General features: G+C 41.5%; 1 protein-coding gene and 1 pseudogene across 2 annotated transcripts in view; one reads left to right on the top strand and one right to left on the bottom strand.

Annotated features, from left to right (window-relative positions):
• Positions 1-13,402: 13,402 nt before the first annotated feature.
• Positions 13,403-23,383, bottom strand: part of ZNF131 (zinc finger protein 131) — a 31,854-nt gene continuing 21,873 nt past the window's right edge. Inside the window, exons 7-8 of one of the 2 annotated variants that reach the window (XM_065874853.1) lie at positions 15,835-15,965; positions 13,403-15,188 (exon numbers count right to left, since the gene is read on the bottom strand). In XM_065874853.1, coding sequence (XP_065730925.1) covers positions 14,502-15,188; positions 15,835-15,965 — 818 coding nt within the window. In that variant the 3' untranslated portion in view covers positions 13,403-14,501. The remainder of the gene's footprint in view (positions 15,189-15,834; positions 15,966-23,383) is intronic. The other variant, XM_065874852.1, reaches the window with a different exon arrangement.
• LOC136120973 (actin-related protein 2/3 complex subunit 1A pseudogene) lies at positions 17,691-18,894 on the top strand (annotated as a pseudogene).

Raw genomic sequence — 23,383 nt, 5'->3', positions numbered from 1 at the left:
GGGCAGCAACCAATTTATTCAAAGCTAAAAATCCTGAGTTGGTACAATTAACAATAATCAATACATGACAAGGAAAAGAAACCAATAAAATGGAATAATTTCCCAAGTATGCCTACATTATTAATTCCCCATAATTGCAGGACATGAGTTTCCTGGCTCTACCAAGTATCTGAACATAATCCATAGAAAGTGAATCCATACTTACTGAAATTTCATAAAACAATGAAAGAGTCCTACAAGGTTCCAAAGAGAAAAAACAGATTTCATGCCAAGGATCAAGCATCAGAATGGCAATGAACTTTCAGAAACATTGGAAGCTGGAAAACAATAAACCCATCTTTGGAAATTTGCAGGAATGAATTGCCCGTCTAGAATCCTAGACCTAGGCAAACCATCAATTAAGTGTGAGAGTGAAACAGACTTTTCCAGACACGCAAGGTCCCCCAAATTTACTTCCTGTACCCTTTCTTAAGAAGCTAGCAAAATGGATGCTCCATAAAATGAAAGCATAAACCAAGAAAGAAGAGAACAGTGGGAACAGGGAATGAGCACAGAAGGAAGGTAAAGAGAAATCTTGGAATGCCAGTGGGTGTCAGGGCCATTAGAAAACTGGTTCAGACTGGAGAACTGAGGGGTCTCAGTTGATTGGAGGGCTGGAGTGGGTCCCAGAAGAAGACAATTGGCCGATGCATTTCATTGTGTGGAAAATACCCAGGAGAGGCATTTTCAAGAGCCACTAGAAGAACTGGCGATAGGTTCTAAAAAGTAAACAAATGAAAAACTATTTTCCTCAAAATAGTTGTAGAGAAAAAGAAATACAACCATTGTTCATGATTTGGCCCTGCAGTGAACAATAATCACACAGTCATAGCAATGCAAACACAATGTTGATTTAATTAACGTTGCGATGTCACTTGTGAGAAGCACGATAGGGCAGGATTTTCCACGGAGAGGTGTGCAAGTCCTTGTCTCCTGCACTCTTCCTCCTCACTGTCCTAGCAAAAGACATTAGCCCCTGAATCTTCCTCCCCGTTCCCCTGTATAAAATCCAAATTACTCAAACAATGGCTACTAATCCAAAAGAGCCATTTCTCCCTTTTCTATCCTTGACCAACTATTTCTGAAGTTAGCAGAACTTTGGCTGCTCTGGCTAAAGTCCTAGGAAACATTTAGTCCTCCTTCCCTAAGCCTGATGCTCTATGGAGCTCTCCCCTGCCTGGTATTTGTAAATAAAGGGTTATACGAATGGTGCTCTGGCTGATTTTCTTCCACCAACTATGTTGCAGAAATGGAGGAAGGGGAAGTTGGACGGGTGGAGTAAGAGAGCTATATCTTCCCCTATAATAAGAGAAAGTAAATAGATTCTGTCTAAAACTGGTAACTCAAGGACCAGCCACATAAGTGAATTATTTGGAAATGGGGAGGTATGTGATCAAACAGCTAAGAGCAGAGTCTCCCAAGGAGGGGGACTGTTGTTTTGTTAGAATCTTTTCACATGCTCTAATTCACAAAATTAGATGAATGCCTTACTTTGATAACAATTTAAGCGATTTTTAAAAGTGAAACTTGCAATTTAAAGTTTAAAAATTGCAATTACATAATCAAGTGTGTCTACAAATTATCCAAACTAAATGATCCCAACAAGTGTAAATGTAGAAAGCTTTCTTAGTGGCTTAAGGATTGGGAAGAAGGAGGTCTAGCGAGCAGATGGGAAGGCTGCCTCAGCCCATACTACTGAGGAAGCAGTGACCCAGAGAGATTTTTGGTCCACCACTCAGGCCTCCCAGAGATCCTCTAAGTTGGAGGTTGGAGGATTTTGCTAAATAGGATAGTGGGGGCTTTCTGGAAAAGCATCAGATTCTCTGTTCTCCATGGAAGATGAAGAGTAGAGTTCTTTTGAGCTTCCTGTTCTCCAACTTGTTTTTCTTTTGTTTTTCTGTGCAACTCTCTTTACACTCAACTTTTTCTTTTTACTCCCTTTCCTTTAATCTGTGAGTTTTCTTCTCACTTAAGACTTTTTCCCTACTGTTTTATTTTTCTCATTATCTTAAATTCTTCCTGCCACTCTACCTTGTCTCTCTTCTCACCTAGATTTTCTCTAAGTCCTACCTGATACTCATGTCATAGACATGCCAGGTGATTTTAGTTTTCATCTCTTAATTTTCCAAGTAGTTAGCTGAGATGACTTGAGTCTTTAGAACACAACTTGCCCATCCATAAAACTGGTTAATATTCCTCAGTATACTGTATGATAATGGTTGAGCTATCTTTGAAGTTCTTGAGAAAAAAGTAATTTAAGAACTGTGATCTGATTAATTCAAATTGTAGACTATTGTCTTCATAAGAAATCTGAATATTTTCTTCTTTTCTTGAAATATATAACTTCAATTCTAGAGAACTTTTTCTAGAATGCCATAGGAAGTGACAACCATAGAACGAGACTAATTTTATAAACAGTTTGTCCTTTCAACAACTGAAAGAAAATCAGCCAATGAATTAAGGCTCTTTAGTCCCTAGAGAAATACTGTAATGAGATTCAAAGAATGCAGTTGGATTTTACATTATATTTTAATTTTTAAGTTGCTTAAAATGGAACTAGATACTTGGCTGAAAACATTAACCTACTAAGACAAATTCTTTTTTTTTTTTTTAACTGTAAGTCTAGGGGCTTTCAAATTTTCCAGTCATATGCTATCAATATGTAAATTTAATTTATAGGATTCAATGCTCAGGAATTGTGAATGTGTAAAATATTATGGTCCTTTAAAGACATCAACACTTACTAATAAAAGTATTTGAATGGGACCATTGCTCCGCCCAAATTAAGCCTTTTTAACTGAAAACCTAAGGCCAAACCAAGAGCATAAAGGGCTCTATGGCCTATCTGTAGTTATTACTGGGAAATTGAGATTTCACACAAAACTGTCTTTATTTTAAATGCAGTGTTGTTAGAAAAAAGCACACACCTCAAACTAAATATCAATCCACATTTTTTCCTAGCACAGAATGAGGCCTCTCTGAAGGTTTTTACAGGCTTACCACTTAACAGTGGTCAAGCCAAAAATAAACCTACCAGGACTTTACTAGGCAATTCAACAGCACACAAAACACCAGTCCGTGGAGAGCTGGACTTAGCTTTTTCCCTATTAGCCTCTTTCTGGGCCTCCCACTCACATTCCCCCCTCTTCTAATTAGAAAGCTAATTAGGATTCCAAATTTAACGCTTAATGGGGAGAGAGATCTGGTCACAGGCCAGGATTCCTTTAGCATCAAACACTCTCCTCGGCCTCCGTCCTTAGTGCGGAGAGCTGGGGGAAGGGAGCTGGGCCAGTGGGACTGATTGGCTGGAGGGCAGTGTTTACTCTCAGCTGTCTGAGAGGGAAGATCTGTTTCACAAATTGAACACTCTGAAAAGGTAAAATTAAACAACAACGACATGCCTTGGGCTTTTAGTACTTTAAAGAAACAAGTATCTTACAGGCTCGATTATTATTACCATGGTAACATGAGGCGACGTGGGGAGATCTCCTCAAGAACAGTTCCTGGATCCAGCCAGGCAGCCTCTCAACAGTGCCAGGCGACTTCTTCAGTTACCATGGCAACCAAAATTAGAAGTGCTTTTGCAACACTAACAGAAACCATCTTTTGAAGCTCTTCTGTGAATCAAATTGAATACTGATGATGCAAACTTGAGTGATACATATTTTTCAAACATTAAAAAAAAATCCTATCGCCATGAACAAATACTCGTTTTAGATTCCCCTTTGCAATCTTGATTTAACTTGGAATCGATTTTTCGGTCTGGTTTTGTTTGTTTCCCTTTTGGATTCCCGCGGCCTCGAGTGCAAAGGCGATTTGTTTAACTTCCAAACTTGTCTGAAATTGCACGGGTGAGAGCTTAGAATGTGGTTCCTTCGCTCTTGGTTTGAAATGGGGTGGGGGAGGGTGGGTCTAACAGAGAGCCCTCTTGTCTAATAAAGTCGGGAGGACGAAAACGGGGAGGGGTTGGGGAGACAGGCCTGGAGGGACGCCGGGAGGAGGGAGAGAGAGAAAGGAAGAAAAAAAGTGCAGAGGGCTGAACCTCCGCTACCCTTATTAGGGCTAGGAGCACCTTTATCTGTTGCCTGGACCTCTCCATCCGCTCCGATATTGTGTGAGGCACACAAAGCTGATCCGAGACGGCATTTTAAAGACCCTGTTGCGATCCTCTCCGGGTCGCATCGCCCAATCCTCGAGCTCCTAATATTCCTGAAGGGACCTCAGGGAAGAGGAGACAGGTTCTTCCTTACTTGTACAGTCTTTCAAAAGGAGCGTTTTTCTTTAGGGCGCGTCGTGGCGTGGGTGGTGGTGGAGGGTTCCTTCCTCTGGGCCACAGCCGTTCACTGTCAGTTCCCTCCACTGCTCACTGCCAGCCGGGGTCACGCAGGTCCCCGGCCCTCGATACAAACTCTCGAGCTCTGGGCTTGCGCCCGGGAGCGCTGGTGGCGCGCAGCTGGTGTGCGCGGGGCGAGGCTCAGGGCGCGCCCCCAGACACGGGTGCCCGCACCAAGCCGGGACTCCGGGACACAGGCGCACACGCACCCCAGGTGCACGCCCCCGGGCACGGGCCCCATGCGCCGGCACACCCCGGTCTCCGCCTCCAACGCGCTCTCCTCCCAGGCGCGCTGGGCCTGGGAGGGGGCGCCCCTAAAAAGCACCTAATCTTCTCCTAACCTCAAGTCGCCCACCCCCGCCAGGAGTTGTGTCTTTCTTTCCCCTCGGGTCACGGGGAGGAGAGGCGTCCCTCCTCAGCACCCAGGTCGTCAGCCTGGCGGAGGAAGGGGCTGCCGGGTGGGGTGCTGGCTGCGAGCCCCGCAGCCCTCGCTTACCTTGGTGGCGAGCTCCTCTCGCGGAGTCGGCTGCGCGGCGCCCGGCCAGGCGCTCCCGGTGGTTGGCGCGGGCGCGGGCGGTGCGTGTGTGTCGGGGCGCCGCGGCCGCGCTGTAGGCTCCCGGAGCTGTCAGGGGCGGCTGACCTGACGGACGGCTGCCGCGGCAAACCCCGCCCACCGGCCCGGCCCGGGCTACTCCGAGGGGACCCAGTCGCCCCGCAGCGTTTCCCGAAGGACCAATCCGGAGCGGGGGGCTGGCCCGACGGAGGTGGAGGAAGGGGAGGCCCGCGGGGTACCGGGACGCGGGCCTGGACTTCGTAGGTCGGTTTCTATGGCAGCCAGGCGGGAGGGGCTGGAGGGAGTGGGGCGCGCGGCGCGGGGACACCCGTCGCAGACACTCGAGGAGGGTGTTTGGCCCTGCCGCAGAGAGGACGCCTCCTAGAGCACGGATGCGAAGTGGCCACACAGCCGAAAGAGGGTTGACACAGCTCCCAACTCACGCTTCGTACTGAGCCACTCCAGCCTCTGGATAAAAAAGGTTTCCGTGTCCTTGGGAGACAGCGACCCAGTAATCTTCCTAACAGAACGGGGTTTTCTAGCAAACCAGAGTGACGGCTCCTTCAGGTGAGTCTGGCAGGGTTTAGGCTCTGCAGAAATAAGCGCTAATGCCACCCTCAGCGTGGAGTCCTTGCATATATTAGGCCCTGTTCCTTTGGTGCCACTTAGGCAGTGGACCCCTAACTTCCTGTGTACTCCGCAGCTATGACTCTCTGGCTAATGGTAGGTGCCAAATATTTTTCCAGTCTACAAACAAGGAGGGAATGCGATTCACCGAATACTGAAGCATAGAGATGATTTATTGAAGTTCAAGTCCTTCATTTTACAGAGGAGGAAATCGAAGTCGGAGAGGTCAATTAACTTAACAAGGGCCACACAGCTAGTTAATGGCAGAGCCATGATTAGGAGCCCTAAGTCACAGCTCAGTGAACACTCTTTCCTCCTCCTCCTGTTGCGGCATCCTCAATTGATGATTACCAGGGTGTATTTACAAAATCGAAAGAGCTGAGGAGAAAAATAACCTAAGTTTAAAACCCTTTTATGGTAGAAATTAGGGTATCCAAAGATTCCTTTTTTCACTACTTGCCAGGAACTGTGACACTTTCACAAAGAGTAACCGATTAAATCCTCACAATAACCTTTTTAGTTAGGTGCTCTTATTACCATCCCTGTTTTGATAGATGAGGAAACTGAGGCCCAGAAACGTTATTTGACTGGCTCAAGGTCACACGAGTCTGCAGCTCTTCCTTACTACCCTCTGCTGCCTCTTTGTATGATGATTAAAGGGGCCAGAACAGGAAAGACAAGAAATAAAACCTTGGACAGCTCCACAGACTGATCATTGAGATTGGCAGGAAAACCAAGAGAACCTAGAATAATTGCTTCCTTGTTTTGTAAGAGTGGTCATCTACCTGTGTAGGATAAAGGTTCTCTGTGAGAAAAGTGTGACTTTAAAGGGAGGACTTCTCAAAAGACAAAAGGACTTTTTTTAAAAGGAGTAATCTTAATACATGCCGTCAGTCTCTCTAAAACAATAAAATACAGGATAAATCATTGCATATTTTTAAAATATAAAATACTCCTTGAATCCTACAACATGACAATACACAGAGCAGGATTTCATAAAGAAACTGCCTAGATACCAAGAGCCTCAAACTCCCAACCTGACATGTACTCTGTCATAGGCCCTCCCACCGTGTACGGACCCGTACAGCACCAGAGGGCAAAGCCGATGCTCGATTCTAGAGAATTAAGAGGTTACTGAAAACTTTAGGCTATCATAGAAAAGGAAAACTTAAAACTCAGCCTCAGAAACCACTTCTCTTAAAGTCCATTGGCCAGATTCCATTCCAGGAGACCCCTATACCCCAATTTCTCTTGCAGACATGCTGCTAGGGCCTGCTCCCTTTCAAATCATAAACCCTTCCTTCATGCCTTCCCTTCCCTTGGGAGTCCCGGGATACCCAGCCATACAGGGCTGACCTCATGGTTCAATTCTCTGCATTTGAAAAAAGTGTTGTTTTTCTCCTAGAAAGGGCCATTCAACAATAGGTTGATTACAATGTAACAGTAATATATAGAGGTTAAAATTTCTTGTTTTGAATAGTATGGGGAAATATTTTCAACATGTTAAGTGAAAGCAAAAGTTACAAAACAGAATGACAGAAATCTGTGATATATATAACTAGAAGGAACTACACCAGACATTGGAAATGTTTTTGGTTATGTGGCAGAATCTCAGGTGATTTAAACGATCTTAATACTTTCCAGTGTTGTTTGCATTTTCTACAATGGGTGTATATGTCAGAGAAAAATTTTAATGTCAGAAAAATATTATTTTCCAAAAGAATTAATGAAACTATAAGACCTATAAAGACAATATAGACAGTTTCATGTTATTGCAGAGCTCATTAAAATTTAGTTTGCTAAACCCTGCTCCCTTGTGTTAGTGGAAAAGAAGTCAAAAACATTCTTAGGAACAACTGACTCTAATGCAGGAGGTCCTTGTTCTATACTTTGAGTAACATTGACAGTGGCTAAAAGTTTAGATTCTTGAGTCATAAAGCTACACCTTGACTGGTAGCTCTGTTACTTACTACTTATATGACACTCTGGTTTCAAGCACCTTCTAGTCTGTTTCCTCACCTGTAATCTGGGAGTTGTGAGAATTGAGACAACGTTTCTGGAAAACAGTAAACTAGGTTTTCTTAATCTGGAGTCCATGGGCTCAGGTGGTAGTCAGGAGGACCCCCCACTGACAATGTATCTGTCTACTCCTTTCATCACAGTCTCTAAGTAGCTGGAGCCCAAATGTCAGAACCTCCTCTAATAAATGCCTAATAAATGGTAGCTATTATTTTTATTTCAGGTTTTGAGGGATCTTTCCACCTTTAGTGCTGTTCTAGGGCATATAGGGACATTCTACTCTTATTTTCTGGTCATTAAGTTACCTGATACATAGCATCCCTGTTGAATGTGAACCTGGGCTATTCATGGGGTTTTCCTACCTCCACTCTCCTTCCTCTCTCCTGGTAGGGATATTTGACATATCTTGGGAGCCGACACAGAGCAAAAGTTTTCTAAGACTGCATATTGCTGTAGAGTTGAACCTGTAACTCAAAAGGTATATCCTGTTCCAGGAAAATTTGTTTTATTTATGCTGTTAAGGTTCTGTGTGCTACCCGAGTCTGAGACTTCATGTCTTACAGACACTTCAGAAACATTCTCAGACAATATCTCTTTGAATATGATCCCTGTCCCATGTTTATCTTCCTTTCAGGTTTTCCAGTTGAACATTATGTGTGTCAGACCCCCTCATTCTAGCTCATGCCTTTTTTCATATTTTCCAGATTTTTACCTTCTTTCAGATTCTGGGTAATTTCTTCAGCTCTGTCTTCTATTTCACAAATTCTCTCTGTGCTGTAATTAATCAGCTGTTTAATCTGCACACTGACTTTATAAGCCTTGACAATGCAAATATAATTAGCAAATCAAATTGAATCACTGACAATTAGTATTTATTAAAATCCCTTTTTCCTTAATTTTATAGGAACCTTTAAAGGACTAGTAGTAAAGAAACATTTATCTGAGGTTTATCCATGTATCCTGCTTCCCTTCTTATTTCTGTTAAATTCAAGCAAAATTAAACCAAAAGAATTAAGGCTAGCAGGGTAAAAGTTCTCTCTCTCTCGTGCATATGTATATGGACAGATATTCATGTAATGTTAACAATAGTTATTTCTGATTAATGGGTCTTGGAGTAGTTTTTAACTTTCTTATTTTTCTAATATAGGTGAATCTTCTACTTGAGCAAGTATAATTTAACAACAACAACAAAGTAGAAAAAAAGGTTGTAAATTTCAGCAGCTGAGTGAGGTGCCACTACTCCTTCTGCCGGTCAGGCTTAAATTCTACTGATATACTGCATACTTTAATTCACTTTAGACTTCCCTGCCTCATCATTTAGTCATTAATGTTCAATATTGAGCTTTCTTTCTAAAGGTAAAGTACAACAGAGAAAAGAGAGAGATGTGGGAGGGAGAGGGGGAGAGAAAAAACCCAAAATTGTGATCTTGAGATATTTTCATATAAAAAGTTTTCATTATAAAAGTAATTTTCATTAAAAAATTTGAGTTGCTGAGATTCCCTATAGTAGCAACTATACTCCAAAATTTTGACTATGTAGCCAAGTATAGCAATAAGTGTGATATTTTGATATTTTCTTATAATCAGCACTTGGGTATTATTTACAGTTGGACAGTGAACAGATGAAGGCTTTGGGCCCATTGATCCTGTAGTGAAATTATCTCATGAAAAGTTGTCAGAATCAAATAGTTACTTTTGTTTGATTTTTGTCTTTAGTTTTTCATAAGCACCATTTCAACTGGACTAGGGTTCTGAACCCCTATTATTCCCTCCATAGTGCTTCATAGCTGTATCTAATTGATAACTATTATTTCAGAGGACACAGTTACTGCTCTAATATGGGTGGTCTACCAAACTCCCAACCAGTTAATGATCTAGCTCTTCTTAGGTGAATTCATACATTGACATTTGCTCCTCAGCAGACAATTCGCTATTGTTTTGTCTCTAAAGTATATTTGAGTTACCCAGTGGAAGCAAAATTATTCAATTATTGTGATTTTCCAGTTTCTAATTTCTTATTCTCTAACATTTCATGTCTTTGTGGCATTTTCATTTCAGAAACATTATAAAGGCAATTCATTACTGAGAATACGTAGAATGCTCTTGAAACAAAAAAATCCAAGACTGTTGTCTTAGTCCAGTCCATTACGTGAATAGTAAACATGAACAACAAGTAACAAGATATTTTGAGTAGCACCTGACTACGCTACAAAAAAAGAAGAGACCCTCAAAACAAGTTAGTGCCACTGGCTAGTCATTTGTGCTTCCTTTAGGTACTCTGTGTCAGCCATTCTCCAGGTGTGGTTCCAGGACTAAACCCAGTGTATTACCTGGGAAGGTTAGGAATGCAAATTCTTGGGTCCTTACCCAGACCAACTGAATTGTGCGCTTTAACAAAATGCTGATGCATGCTGTTGTTGCAGAACCATTGCCTAGATAGTGTGGTCTCAAGGCAAGGAGACTGGCAAGGAGCTACCAAAAGGCAGTTTGCTCCATGTGTTTTGCCACCTTTTCTGATCTCCTGTTCCCCCACCCCAACCCCATCAAGGGCTGATGTAAATTACAAAAGGAAAATGGGTGTTTGACTTATGCTCTGTGCAATCCAATATTGTCAGCCACAAACAGATCTCATACAGAGGTAACTATTTTAGTGATCAAGGGTGTAGTCTGTGGAGTCTAACTCCCTGGTTTCAAATATTGGCTCCACTTTCTACCAGCTATTTCTCATCTCCTCCTCTTAGTTTCCTCTATTTGTAAAATGATAGCTAATAATGTTAATTACCTCATGAGGTCATTGAGATGATTAAATGTAAAGTGCTTGGCATATAATAAGTGATTCACAAATGACGCTATTGTTACAAGATTTTTCTCTCCTAGGCTGTATTTTGGTACAAATATCAAGGTGGGCATCACTTCAGTTGTATGTGTCATATTTAGTGTCGTATTAGGTTGTGGGAAAGTTGAGGAGAAAAAAATTATGAATTCACATGCTGCCTTCCTACGTACCATGTCAACAGAACTAATGAAGTAACATTTATAGAACATGTAGTAGTTTTAAGATATTCTGTAAATTCAGCATACATTTATGATAATGACAGCCTCTACATTTATGGTTTTAAAGCAATACACTTCTAGGCCTCCAAATATAATGGATCTCAGTAATTGGTGGTGATAGTTTTAATTCCTTCTGCTTCTCACTTGAATCCTTTATGACAAATTCTTTAAGAGCCATGGCACAGCTCAGCACATTACACATGAAAAACATTCAGCTTAGGTTTCTCTCTCCTGATATAACAAACACAGTGGTTAGTGTTAATAAATTCAAAGCTATTATGTTACCTCCAACAAAATCAGGGTAAACTTTTAAGAGGTCATTTACTTGTAATTTTACATGACAGTTATAAAACTGTTTCCATGTGAACACTTTAAAGACCATTTGTTTGGTCTTTAATTGTTCATTTGTTCGTTTAGAACAATCAACCCATGTTGAAGATGTGCATTAAAATCCACTTGATTTACTGGTTGACACTTTATCTACATCTAGGCCTCAGTCAATACTGTTTGCTTATTCAAAGTATAAAGTGGGTAATTAGAAGACTCTCATGGACTTCTCTAATCTTGAAATATTACTTCAAAACTGAATGTAGTTGAAGAAGCACTTACCTTTCCATGAAAATATTTCTACTTTCAATAGTAGGATGAGGATGGCAGCCTTTTTAAATGGTTAAGACTGTAAGATCCTTCTGTTTTTGTACATATCCAAAAGATTTCTAGATTTTAAATGTATTGACATGAGGGTTCAGTTAGTTTTCCTTTGAATCTCAGATGATACATACGGTATAATAAAAAAGTATGTATTCAGTCTTTGTCCCTGGTTCCTGGCACTAAGCTCCTAGAACCCTGGCAATTTCCTGAGTTACGTCTTTTGTTATTCCTAACAAGCCCATACCTGAGCTTATGTAATGAGGTGACTTTAGGCTCTGGTCACCAGAGGAATCAACCATATGAATCAGAGGGCTAGAACTATCAGCCTCACCCCCAAGATCTCTAGGGAAGTAGGAGGGGCTGGAGAGAGTTCAATAATCAATGGCCAATAACTTAATCATGTCTAGGTAATGAAACTTAACAATGTTAAAGGAGCATCTGGGTAAACACACCCATGTGCTGGGAGGGTGCAGCACCAGCACAGGACAGGGAAGTGCTGCACACTTCTCCCCCCAACTTTGCCCTGTGCATGTCCTTCCTCCCATCTGTTCCTGGTTTGTATCCTTTATAATAAAACTACACTCCTAAGTACAGTGCTCTCCTGAATTCTGGGTCATTCGAGCACATTACTGAACCTGGGAAGGGGTGGGAACACCTAATTTGTAGTTGGCCAGGCAGAAGTGTGGGTACCCTGGGGACTCTATTGTCGGCTGGTGTCTGAAGTGGGGGCAATCTTGTGGTACTTCTAACTTCTGGAATCTACGTTAACTCTTGGTACTGTCAGAATTGAAGGAAACCCAGTTGGTGTCAGATAATCAAAGAACTGCTGTTGGAACAGTGGAGTAGGGGAGATAGAAGAGGCTCTCCTATCATTCTCCAGTGCTCTTGGGATTCCTATGATGACCAATGTCTGGCACTACTGCCCAGGTGTCACACTGTAGACCTAGCTAAAAACTCCAGTAGGAGTAAAGTGAGAGGAACAAAATACCCAGTTCAGTACTTCAATATACATCATGGTTTTTAATAGCTGTTACTGTAAAATGCTTTATGAACTGCCAAGTCCCAGTCAACCTAAGGTTTACCACCAGTGGGTAGCTTTCTCTCTTCTGCAATCAAATTTACTGGCATTTGGAGCACACTGATACAGCCTTCACTTTTGGGAAAAGTAAAATGAACTATACCTGTGCCTCAAACCTGTTCTGAAAGGTCTTGCCAAATCTAAAAACTCAAATGATAATTTTAATGCTTTGCTGTGCCTTTGTCCCTGATCTCTACCTTGTGGTCAGGGCTCTAGAAAGATTATGTTTAAAAATAAACCTTGTTTCATACCTTGGCTTAAGGGCACAGCATGAGCTATTTTCAGCATTCAAAATTCACTAGATACTAACTAATAATTTATATACTTGAGACCACTGTTATGTCAGGAATGTAAACATTTCTTTAAACTACAACTAACTCAGGAACGTGGACATCTTAAGGCAAACTGAAAAATTCAATATGATATAATTCTATCATCAGTATTTTCTGACTTCAAAAAAAGAAAAAAAATATATATATATAAATAAAAATATAAGCTTTGTAGCAGATACCCAACTGCCAAAGAGAACAGACTTGGAAATGTTCATACACTTTGATCCTAAAATAAAAACCACCTTCTAATTCCTATTATCTTTAAATCCATGACTTCTCCAGTTGCGTAAAGCCATCCTCTTCAGTAATTTCATAAAATGTGATACCATTTAACATCAGCATTACTAAAAGTCATGTTGAATTGATCTTTTAAATTTAACACACTAGTAAGTGGAGAAAGTATTTTTAAAATAGGCTGTACTAAAATCCCATTGGCTATTGTGCTCCACCATACAGAAGAGCAAATATCAACCTCTTCCTCCTTCCTCTTTTGAACTGATTTTTGGGGACTGGAGATGTGTACTGAGAATTTTATATCTCAATTCGTGTTATCAGTCATGTTAATACAGATGAGAAGACATCTCTGACCACAAACCAACTTCCACACTGGTAAGGTGAAAAAAGAGTCATGAACACATAATTTTAAAGTTTACTTTAAAAATGTAAATATCTCCCAATATTTAACAGGTAAAGAAAATAGCATATTGGTGTATGTGGTTGTTATATTTTATTTTCCAAGTAATACTGATTAAAAATATTTACACACCTACTTTTAAGTCCACAGTTTAGCACTCTTATTTGTATGGCTTTAAAAGTTATAGCACAAGATCTTTACATTAAGGATTGGGGAAAAAGATTCATTCAAAACAAAGCCTAATATATTATATACATGTTTTTTCTCTGTACTTTTAAATACATTAATTTTTAAGTGATGCTCATCTTTTTTTTCATCTGGTGGTAAAATACTAGTGCAACTTTTCATCAAAATAAAGTTTACCACAGATATGAGTGAATTTTCCCAATTGAAAATGGCCCTTCAGCCGCCACTGAATGAAATTTCTCAATCTAACTGAAGTGAAAAAGAACCGGTAGCTGTCACTGTAAGGAAAATACCGAGTGCTATAGCATGACCTACATTGCTCCTCGCAACACAAACTCTGAAAGACCCAGAGGCGCTTTACAGAAGTTTAGTTGAATTTGAAAAGGCACATGGGTGTGGTTGGTTTTTAAACATTCTAGAAATTTGCCGCCACCACCACCATTTCTGTCGCAGAGATGACATCTGTGACTGTCAGGGTAGACGAGAGTGTTGTTCCAGCTAAAGCAAGCCAGAAGCCAAGATGTAACTGCACAGCAACAATGCACTTGTCTTCATGCAGCCTTGTGTTTCCTATATATTCAAATGTTCTAACATGCCTTAGAATACATAAACTTGTATTCTAATGATTTTACGTTTGATTTTACAATATGGGGGAAAAAAAAACTTGAGGAAGGACATGACTGGGCAAAGAGAGAAAGGAGAACCCTTACCACAATGAAAATAGATACATTCGTACCCAACTATATAATAAGAATATAATCCATTTCAGTTTTCCAGAAATATACTTCTCAAAGCTTCCCATTCACTTATGGAAAAGATCCCTCCTCTGTGGCATCAAGTGGGGGAAAATCAGTTTGTTTCAACAGAAACAGTTCAACACAACAGGAACGAGCTTAACTTTGGTCCACATGTCTGTTAGCTTAAGGACAGTCACACTGCCCATCATCAGTTCAAAAACTCAACACATAAATTTAAAAATATATTCATTTGTTATTTCATTCTAAAACTGGCATAGGTGTTCTGTTCTCATTTTCTGACTTTTCAGCTTGGGAATCCACTGTTGATTTGGTCTCTAAACCCTCAGCATCTTCGTGATCTTCTCTGGCCGCCGCAGCAGCATCTGCTTGGGTAGGCTCTCTCTCCTCTTGGTTCATGATTTCAGGGGTCACTTGATCCAAGTCTGCTTCTAGAAGCTCAGTTTGTACTTCCATTGGCATCTGATTTACCCGTTCAACATGCAGCTCCTCTACATGTACTTCGGTACCTTCTTCAGTCTGAATTCGACCCACTTCTAGATAACTTACCTGGACCTGTTCTGGAAGCTCGTTCATATGTGAATCGTGCACTTGGCTGTCCTGGAGCAGATCTGGGTGGACCTGTTCCACAGTCACTTGTGCCGAATCCACTTGAACCTGAAGCAATGGTAACACGTGCACCTTCCCAACTTGTTCTATAATAGTCATTGATGTCACAGGTTCAGTTTGCACACGTGTTTCTACTGAAAGAACTTCTTCAGTTACTAGACGCTCTGAAATATTATGAGCATCACTGAGATGCCTCCTTAATTCATTTCCTTGCATAAACCACAAGTCACACAAAGTGCAATGGTTGGGTTTATCTCCAGTGTGTATTACCAAGTGATCTTTGAACTGGTCCCAGCTGTTAAACACACTATTACAGACCTGAAATAACCAAACATTTGGTGTTAACACTTATATTCAAACTGAAGGAAATATGGATGCATTTATTCTCTATAAGAAAAAAGTTGAAGATTTTTCTGAAAATGTTATAAATATGACATGTGTAACATAGTCTAAGGGAATTTCATAATTCTTTTGTTTATTTGATGTTTTACCTGATTAGCTAACAACTTAAATCCTTTTGGGGAAACATTTTAATATTGCCTATATTAAAGGACTATAAAGTAACACTGTTATAATTTCTTCCGTGATATCAACATTAAGAACAATTTCACCATGTGGGATAAATACACACTAATCATGGAAGAGCCGCCAATTATAGCTGGTCTGCCTCTTCCACCCCACTCCTGAATTCTAATGATTGTTCTATGGTTAAGAATAACCATAGTTTCAGACTATGTTACTTAGGACATAGTTTTATTGACATTGGTATCATCTAGGGTTGGGTAAAAACAAAAACTACTACTATTACTATTCCCACTTATGAAAGCAGGACAATGATGTTCTTTACTCTCATTTCTTTCTAAAGTTGTCAGCTCTATACCTTTGCTCTAGGTCTGTCACCCTTCACTTCTAATGATTTCAAACGCAGACTCCTTTGCTAAGGACGGAATACACCCACACATACCTGACATTCATAAAGCTTCTTTCTTCCCTTTTTTGCCCCCACTCCAGTTTGGCATGCAGTCAGGTGACATTTGAGGGTGCTATTTCTAGCAAATCGTTCATGACAATTTGGACATTCAAAAGGTTTTTCACCTGTTAGAATAGAAAAAAAATCATATTGACAAATTAAGAAAAACAGAAAATGCAAAAAGCTTTTTCTTTTTGGTTAATTCTAATAGCACCTTCTTGAAAGAAGGATCAGAATTTATAACTCAGATGTTTCCACCACATCCAAAAGACTATTCTAAGAGGTGGAAATAGTAAGTTTTTAATGATTCTTGTAATTATATCTGTGCTCTGGCAAAGAAATAAAATTTGGATCTGAATATTGTTCCATGTTTTTGCATTTCTTAAAAAATTGTATATTTTCCCTTAGATAAAAATCAAGGTCAATTTCTTTTTTGGGGACATGCACCCCTCTCCATTCCACAAGCATCTTTTGAGCAATTATTGTGTTGCCAGGCCACGTGCTAGGTAATGAAGATAAACTGTCCTTGTTTTTAAAAACTTCATATCATAGGCCAGAGTATTTCAGGAAGGTGAAATACATGAACATAAACAAATGCAATGCACCACAGAAGGCCTGTTACAGAGAAGAGGGCAATGGGAAATGGGACTGCAGCAGTACAGAGGAGGAGAGTGATGAATTCTGCCTGGAATGGAATGAGCGAAGGACAGGAAAGAAGTAGGTTATTCTAGGCAGAGGCACAGAAGTGTAAAACAGCATGGCAGGTGAGGGGTAAGGAGGGAGGTGTCATACTGACTCCCAGATCTCTGGCTTAGAATACCAACCAGAATAAAGAACAGAGAAGTCCCAGTAGGTTTGGAGTGGGATGTGCTAGGGAAGATTATAAATTCATTTTTGAGTCAGTGAGTCTGAGGTACTCAAAGCAAAGTGGAAAATCTGGTAGACAGTTACATAGACAAAGCTGGAGCTAAACAGAGGGTGGACTGACATACAGATACAGAATCCAATAAAACATCCAGTTAAAACAGCAGGTAGATGAAGCAAGCAAAGAAAACAAAAAGAATAGCCAGAAGTAGAAGGAAAGAACACTGAGGAAAATTAAGAAAGAAATTTCAGGAAGATGAGGTAATAAACAGCGCCTAACTGAACAGAAAGATCAGGTAGGATAAGAACAGGGGATTGGAATAACTCTAGCAAGAACACTGTGAGTGGTATGGTGGAATCAGAAGCCACACTACAGTGGGATAAGGGAGCATGAGTGAGGCAAGTTAATGGAAACTGTCAGTACAGAAATTCTTTCAAGAAGGCTTGGAAGTAAAGAGGAGACGTGGCTAGAGGGGGACATGTCAATAAGAGGTTCTCTAAGCCAGAAGAGAGTCATTACTTATTTGCTAAAGGAGAAGGAACCAACGGAGAAGGAGAGCGTAGTAGGAATGACAGATGAAACATGGTCTTGGAGGAGACATCAAGGTGTGGGATTCAGGATTGGCCTTGAAGAAAAGAGAAATATCTTTCTCTGTAATAAAACAGAAGGAGACAACGAGGAACCACATAGTTTACAACACAGCTAGGTTGGGGGTAGGAAGTCAGATAAACATGTCACCTGCTGTGGTGGGGTGTGGGCAGAGGTCTTGAGTGCTGCACTGAAGGTCTAGAATGCCAATTAGGAAAGATATAAATCAGACACCAAAAGGCCTAACTTAAGGTCTGATAAGAATTTTTTCCAGCAGTGCTCAGCAGGGAGCAGAAGTAAATGACTGCAATAATTAATTCCAGGATGTAGGGTTCAAAAGCCAAAGGGAGCAGGGCCTCGGTCCTCCGCCCGCGCCTGCCGGAGCCTGTTCGCATTGACTGACCAGAGTCCGCGAATTCAACGCTCCGAGCCCGTTCGGACGGCCCCGACCCCCAGCTTTCTGTCCTTCGAAGGCACTAAGGATAATGTCCCTGCGTCAGTTTTTACTAGAGCCAATCACCTGTCATGCCTGGAACAGGGATCGTACCCAGATTGCCCTTAGCCCCAATAACCACGAAGTCGACATCTATGAGAAGAACGGGAGCCAGCGGGTGAAAGCTCATGAACTCAAGGAGCACAGCGGACACATCACAGATATCGACTGGGCTCCCAAGAGTGACCACGTCGTCACTTGTGGGGCTGACCGCAATGCCTACGTGTGGAGTCAGAAAGACGGTGTCTGGAAGCCGACCCTGGTGATCCTGAGAATTAACCGTGCAGCCACTTTTGTCAAGTGGTCCCCGCTACAGAACAAATTTGCTGTGGGCAGCAGGGCACAACTCATTTCTGTTTGTTACTCTGAGTCCAAAAATGACTGGTGGGTAAGCAAGCACATTCCAAAACCCATTCGCTCCATGGTCCTCAGCTTGGATTGGATCCCAACAGCGTCTTGCTGGCAGCAGGATCCTGTGATTTCAAAGGCAGAGTGTTTTCTGCCTACATTCAAGAAGTGGATGAGAAGCCAGCCAGCCAGTACACCCTGGGGCAGCAAGATGCCTTTTGGTCAGCTGATGTCAGAGTTTGGTGGCAGTGGCACTGGCGGCTGGGTGCACGGGGTCAGCTTCTCCGCCAGCGGGAGCCGCCTGGCCTGGGTCAGCCACGACAGCACCGTGTCTGTTGCCGATGCCTCAAAAAGTGTGCAGGTCTCAACTCTGAAGACAGAGTTCCTGCCCCTCCTGAGTGTGCACTTCGTCTCGGAGAACGGCGTCGTGGCCGCCGGCCGTGACTGCTGCCCCATGCTCTTTAGCTGCGCCGACCGCGGTTGCTTGACCTTCACCTCCAAGCTAGACATCCCAAAACAGAGCATCCAGCGCAACATGTCGGCCACGGAGCGCTTCCTCAACATGGACAAACGGGCCACAACCGAGGACCGCAACACGGCCCTGGAGATGCTGTACCAGAACAGCATCGCTCAAGTGTCTATTTATGAGGTGGACAAGCAAGATTGTCGCAAATTTTGCACTACTGGTATCGATGGAGCCATGACCATTTGGGATTTCAAGACCTTAGAGTCTTCTATCCAGGGCCTTCGGATAATGTGAAGCTGAGCGAGCCTCCCAGATCCAGCATGAGGACAGACAGGCTGCACCGGGCAGCTGCGCCATTTGCATCCTGGGCAGGAGAGCCGGCCGCCAGGAAACACTGAAGACACATATGGCGCAAACCTTGTTGTGTGTTTTGTTTGAGGACAATTGGTGAAAGTGTTGGCTTTTTAAAGAGCAGCAGTGATTTGGGTTTTGTTCTGCTATTTCATTCCATTCTTGACCAAAGCTTCTCTTTAAGTAGTTTATTATGGAAAATTTTCACACTAACTTAAAGGAAGGGGTGGGGGAGGTATGTAAATTGTCCGCTAAAAAATTAAATAAAAATACTGAATGTGGAAAGGGGTATGGAAAGACAGGAAGGCTAAATGAGGTAGACTCCCACAGTCAAAGTAAGGAAAGCAGTGAGAATTCAAGAGACAGGATGATGCTTGTAGAGAACAGGACTAAGATTTCAGAGGTGGAACCTCAGTGATGATCTGGTCCTAGACATGACCCTCATACTCATGTGGAACAGACACAGTCAAGTAACTCTGAGCTGTGTTTTATCCCTGACAAAACAATTATAGCTTATTTTTTATATAATTTTCATGAGATGAAAAAATTAATTTGAGAGAGAAGACCTAATCACCTAGAATTATTGTTGGTATAGAAACTCCTTTACAACTCCCCAAATGTTGGGAGATACTGCTAACTAGAATAGTTTTAATAGTGTATAATTTTTCACTATAAATGAAGCCTACAGATGAAAATTGTCATAACCTCTTTAAAGGGCAACTTGATAATATTTGCCAAGATTTACAATGCACATATTCTGTGACTTGGCAATTCTGCTGTCAAAAATTAAGTTATTTGAACATGTACACAAAGATTATGTACAGGTGTGTTTACTGCAGCGCAGTGTGTAATAGTAAAAGACTAGCAACAACCTAAAAGTGTATCCACAGGAGTGGTTAAGTCAATTATGGTATACCCAAACACTGAAATACCACGCAGCCACAGTGAAAAAAATTAAGTAGATTCATGAATGTTTCACACATTAAAAAGAGTTCAAGATAAATTAAATGGCGTAACATTGTATTGCATGCTCCTGTTTGTTTGTTTCAAAACGTCTGTGTGTGCCTGTTTATGGTTACTTGAAAATGCAAAGAATATATCTGGAAGGACAAATAAGAAAACGATGTCAGTAACTGCTTCTGGGGATATCTATTTAAGTAGGAAAGAGATTCACTTTTCAGTGCACATCTTTTGAGCTTCTGCTATTTAAAAAGTTAGTTTAATAAGCCCAATAAAATCTAGGAATTGTAAGAGATTGATTATACTTTAGATGTGTAGAAAGTACAGTCTTCCAAGTGCTTTTATCATTTTCTCTTATTTGTCACAACCCTGTAAAGTAGGTGTCATTATTCTTATTTACACAGACAAGGAAAGAGGCCCAAAGATAAAGTTCATCAAACCGACAAATGTCAGAACTGGAGCCTGGGAATTCCCTGGCGGTCCAGTGGTTAGGACTTGGCAATTTCACTGCCGGGGCCAGGGTTCAATCCCTGGTCAGGGAACTAAGATCCCACGAGCTGCGCAGTGTGGCCACAAAAAAACAAAAAAAAACAAAAAAACACAAAAAACTGGAGCCTGAATCTAATTATGGTTTCCGGACCCAGATTTTTTCCTACAATTCCACACTACCTCTCTGGGCAACTAGGGAACAATTACTTGAAAACATGGTTACAGGTCATCTTTGGATTCTTTCACATGCGGTGTTCCACAGGCATATCTGTCAATATATCTGGCTCTCTCCCCCCACCCACAAATCTTACCCTTCTATATTTTTCTTTCTAAATTAATAAACTTCCAATCATGTAGCCACCCAAATCAGAAAGCTGGGAGTCACCTTCTCTTTTACCCCTATACCTCACCAATCACCAAACCCTGTTGATTCTGCCTACTTAATGTTGTATCTCCAACCCTTTTTCACTATTACTGCCTTTATTCAATCCCCCATCCTTGTTTAGATTACTCCAACAGCCTTCGAATTAGACCCAGTAGGCTTCACCCACTCCAATCTATCCTGCCAGTTCTCTCTCTCTAAAGCATAAATTTAATCAGAAAACTCCCTGGCTTAAATTTATTTAAAGTAACCCAGAGTCTTTCAAGATAAAAATCCAAACTCATTTACAGCACTTAAATGAAAATAACTACATGATCTTAGCCTCATCTCCCATCACTTTCTCTCTCGTCCTTGAACCACTGGGAGATCGTCCATGATGCCTAAGTGCACGCCACATGGTCAGCCCTCCAAACTCTTTAGCTGCATCTCCTGGCATTCGGACCCAATCCTCCAGTCATAACAACCTGCTAGCAAGTACTCCAAATGAGTGACTTATCTCTCCTCTATGTCTGTGTACACTTAATTTCTTTTGTCTGGAACGTTTATCTCCTGGCTAACTCCTTTTCCTTTGGGAGTCATAGGGTAAACCCTCTAGGAAGCCATCCTTGTCTCTTTCATCATAAACAGCACAAGCAGGCATTCCCATAAGACTCTGTGCTTACCTCTATCAGCACTTAGCTGATTGGGCCTGCTTGTCTCCCCTAACGTAACTTTGAACTCCTTGAAGGCAGGGACTCTAAAATTTATCTCCATGACCTAGCAGGCTGGCATTATCATCACTATTTTCCAAATGGAAACAAGTAATTCAGGACAAGTAACAGCCAAAATTTTGCAAATCAAGCGTGGATTACTGTGCATGCTTTAAGAACATACAAGAAACCAAAGCACTAATGAAAGTATACGAAATATGATATTGAGGGGGGTGTGTATGTTGAGAGTAGGAAACAGGAACGGGACCATTTATCTTTACACTTAGTTTGTTATAAGTGAAAAATGATCCACCCTTTATTAACACAAACACAATTAAAAACTGTTTCCTGGGGGCTTCCCTGGTGGCGCAGTGGTTGAGAATCTGCCTGCCAATGCAGGGGACACGGGTTCGAGCCCTGGTCTGGGAAGATCCCACATGCCGCAGAGCAACTGGGCCCGTGAGCCATAACTACTGAGCCTGTGTGTCTGGAGCCTGTGCTCCACAAGAGAGGCCGCGATAGTGAGAGGCCCGCGAACCGTGATGAAGAGTGGGCCCCGCTCGCCAACTAGAGAAAGCCCTCGCACAGAAACGAAGACCCAACACAGCCAAAAATAAATAAATTAAAAAAAAAAACTTTACTTATGTTCCTCTTGAATTTACTAAATCACTGATCACATATGCTACTGTCTTGTGACTAATTACTAGTACAATAATTGATCGAGGTTAAAAAAGACAATAAAAGTTCAGTTTGCTTTACATACTAAACTGTTCCTTCAAAGGGCATCTGGTTCTGTAATTTGTAACAACTACTTAACTAAGTTACTTAAGTTATCTCACATCATTTTGAAGGGAAACACAGACATAAAACATAACGTGGGGCTTCCCTGGTGGCGCAGTGGTTAAAAATCCGCCTGCCAATGCAGGGGACACGGGTTCAAGTCCTGGTCCAGGAAGATGCCACATGCCGTGGAGCAACTAAGCCCGTGCACCACAACTACTGAGCCTGCGCTCTAGAGCCTGTAAGCCACAACTACTGAGCCCGTGTGCGGCAACTACTGAAGCCCGTGCGCCTAGAGTCCCTGCTCTGCAACAAGAGAAGCCACCGCAATGAGAAGCCTGCGCACCGCAACGAAGAGTAGCCCCCGCTCGCCACAACTAGAGAAAGCCCGTGTGCAGCAACGAAGACCCAACGCAGCCAAAAATGGATAAAATAATTAAAAAAAAACAACCATAATGTGATTCAGCTCTATACTTTTCTGCTTAATCCAAAATACAATGTGCAGGGCTTGGAAAGCATATTTAAAAACTTCCAAAATGGTTTGCGTTGTCCTATTTTCAAACAGGTAAGTCACTAGGTAGTGACAATTGTTTCTACTTTCACACTGATAGGAAATAATATAGAAGTGATTATCTGTTGGGGTACTGGAAACTCCTATCAAAGTGTGCTAGTCACCAAGTAACATTTATTTACCAAGTTGTGCTGCAGGTACACCAATGCTTTTGCAAAACTAATCCACAGTTACCACAAACATGTTCATCAGAAGACCGTTAACATAGGTGCTTATTTGTTTTTTAAGGACTAAAAACTATACCTTTAGGCAGTTTCCAAATATACAACAGGTCTTTACATATAATGTTTGTAAAACCAGAAGGCATTTCCCCCAAAGATTTCATGAATGCCTATTAGTTACCCCAAATTAGTTACCTTAAAGCCTTCTAAATTCATAGTGAGCCTTTAAGTAAATTACGAGATTCCCTTGCTGTTCACTTATTTATCCAGTTCCTGAGTATTACTAACAAGGGTTTGAATAGTGAGGGATCCCACACTATTTGAATCTATGTTTTCTCAGTTTCAAGCAGTATGTAGCAAGCAACTCTGGACAGCAAGGGATCTACGAAAAAATTTCATC

Source organism: Phocoena phocoena, chromosome 3 (genome assembly GCF_963924675.1).
Source record: "Phocoena phocoena chromosome 3, mPhoPho1.1, whole genome shotgun sequence".
NCBI lineage: Eukaryota > Metazoa > Chordata > Mammalia > Artiodactyla > Phocoenidae > Phocoena > Phocoena phocoena.
This window is presented reverse-complemented; position numbering and strand designations above follow the sequence as displayed.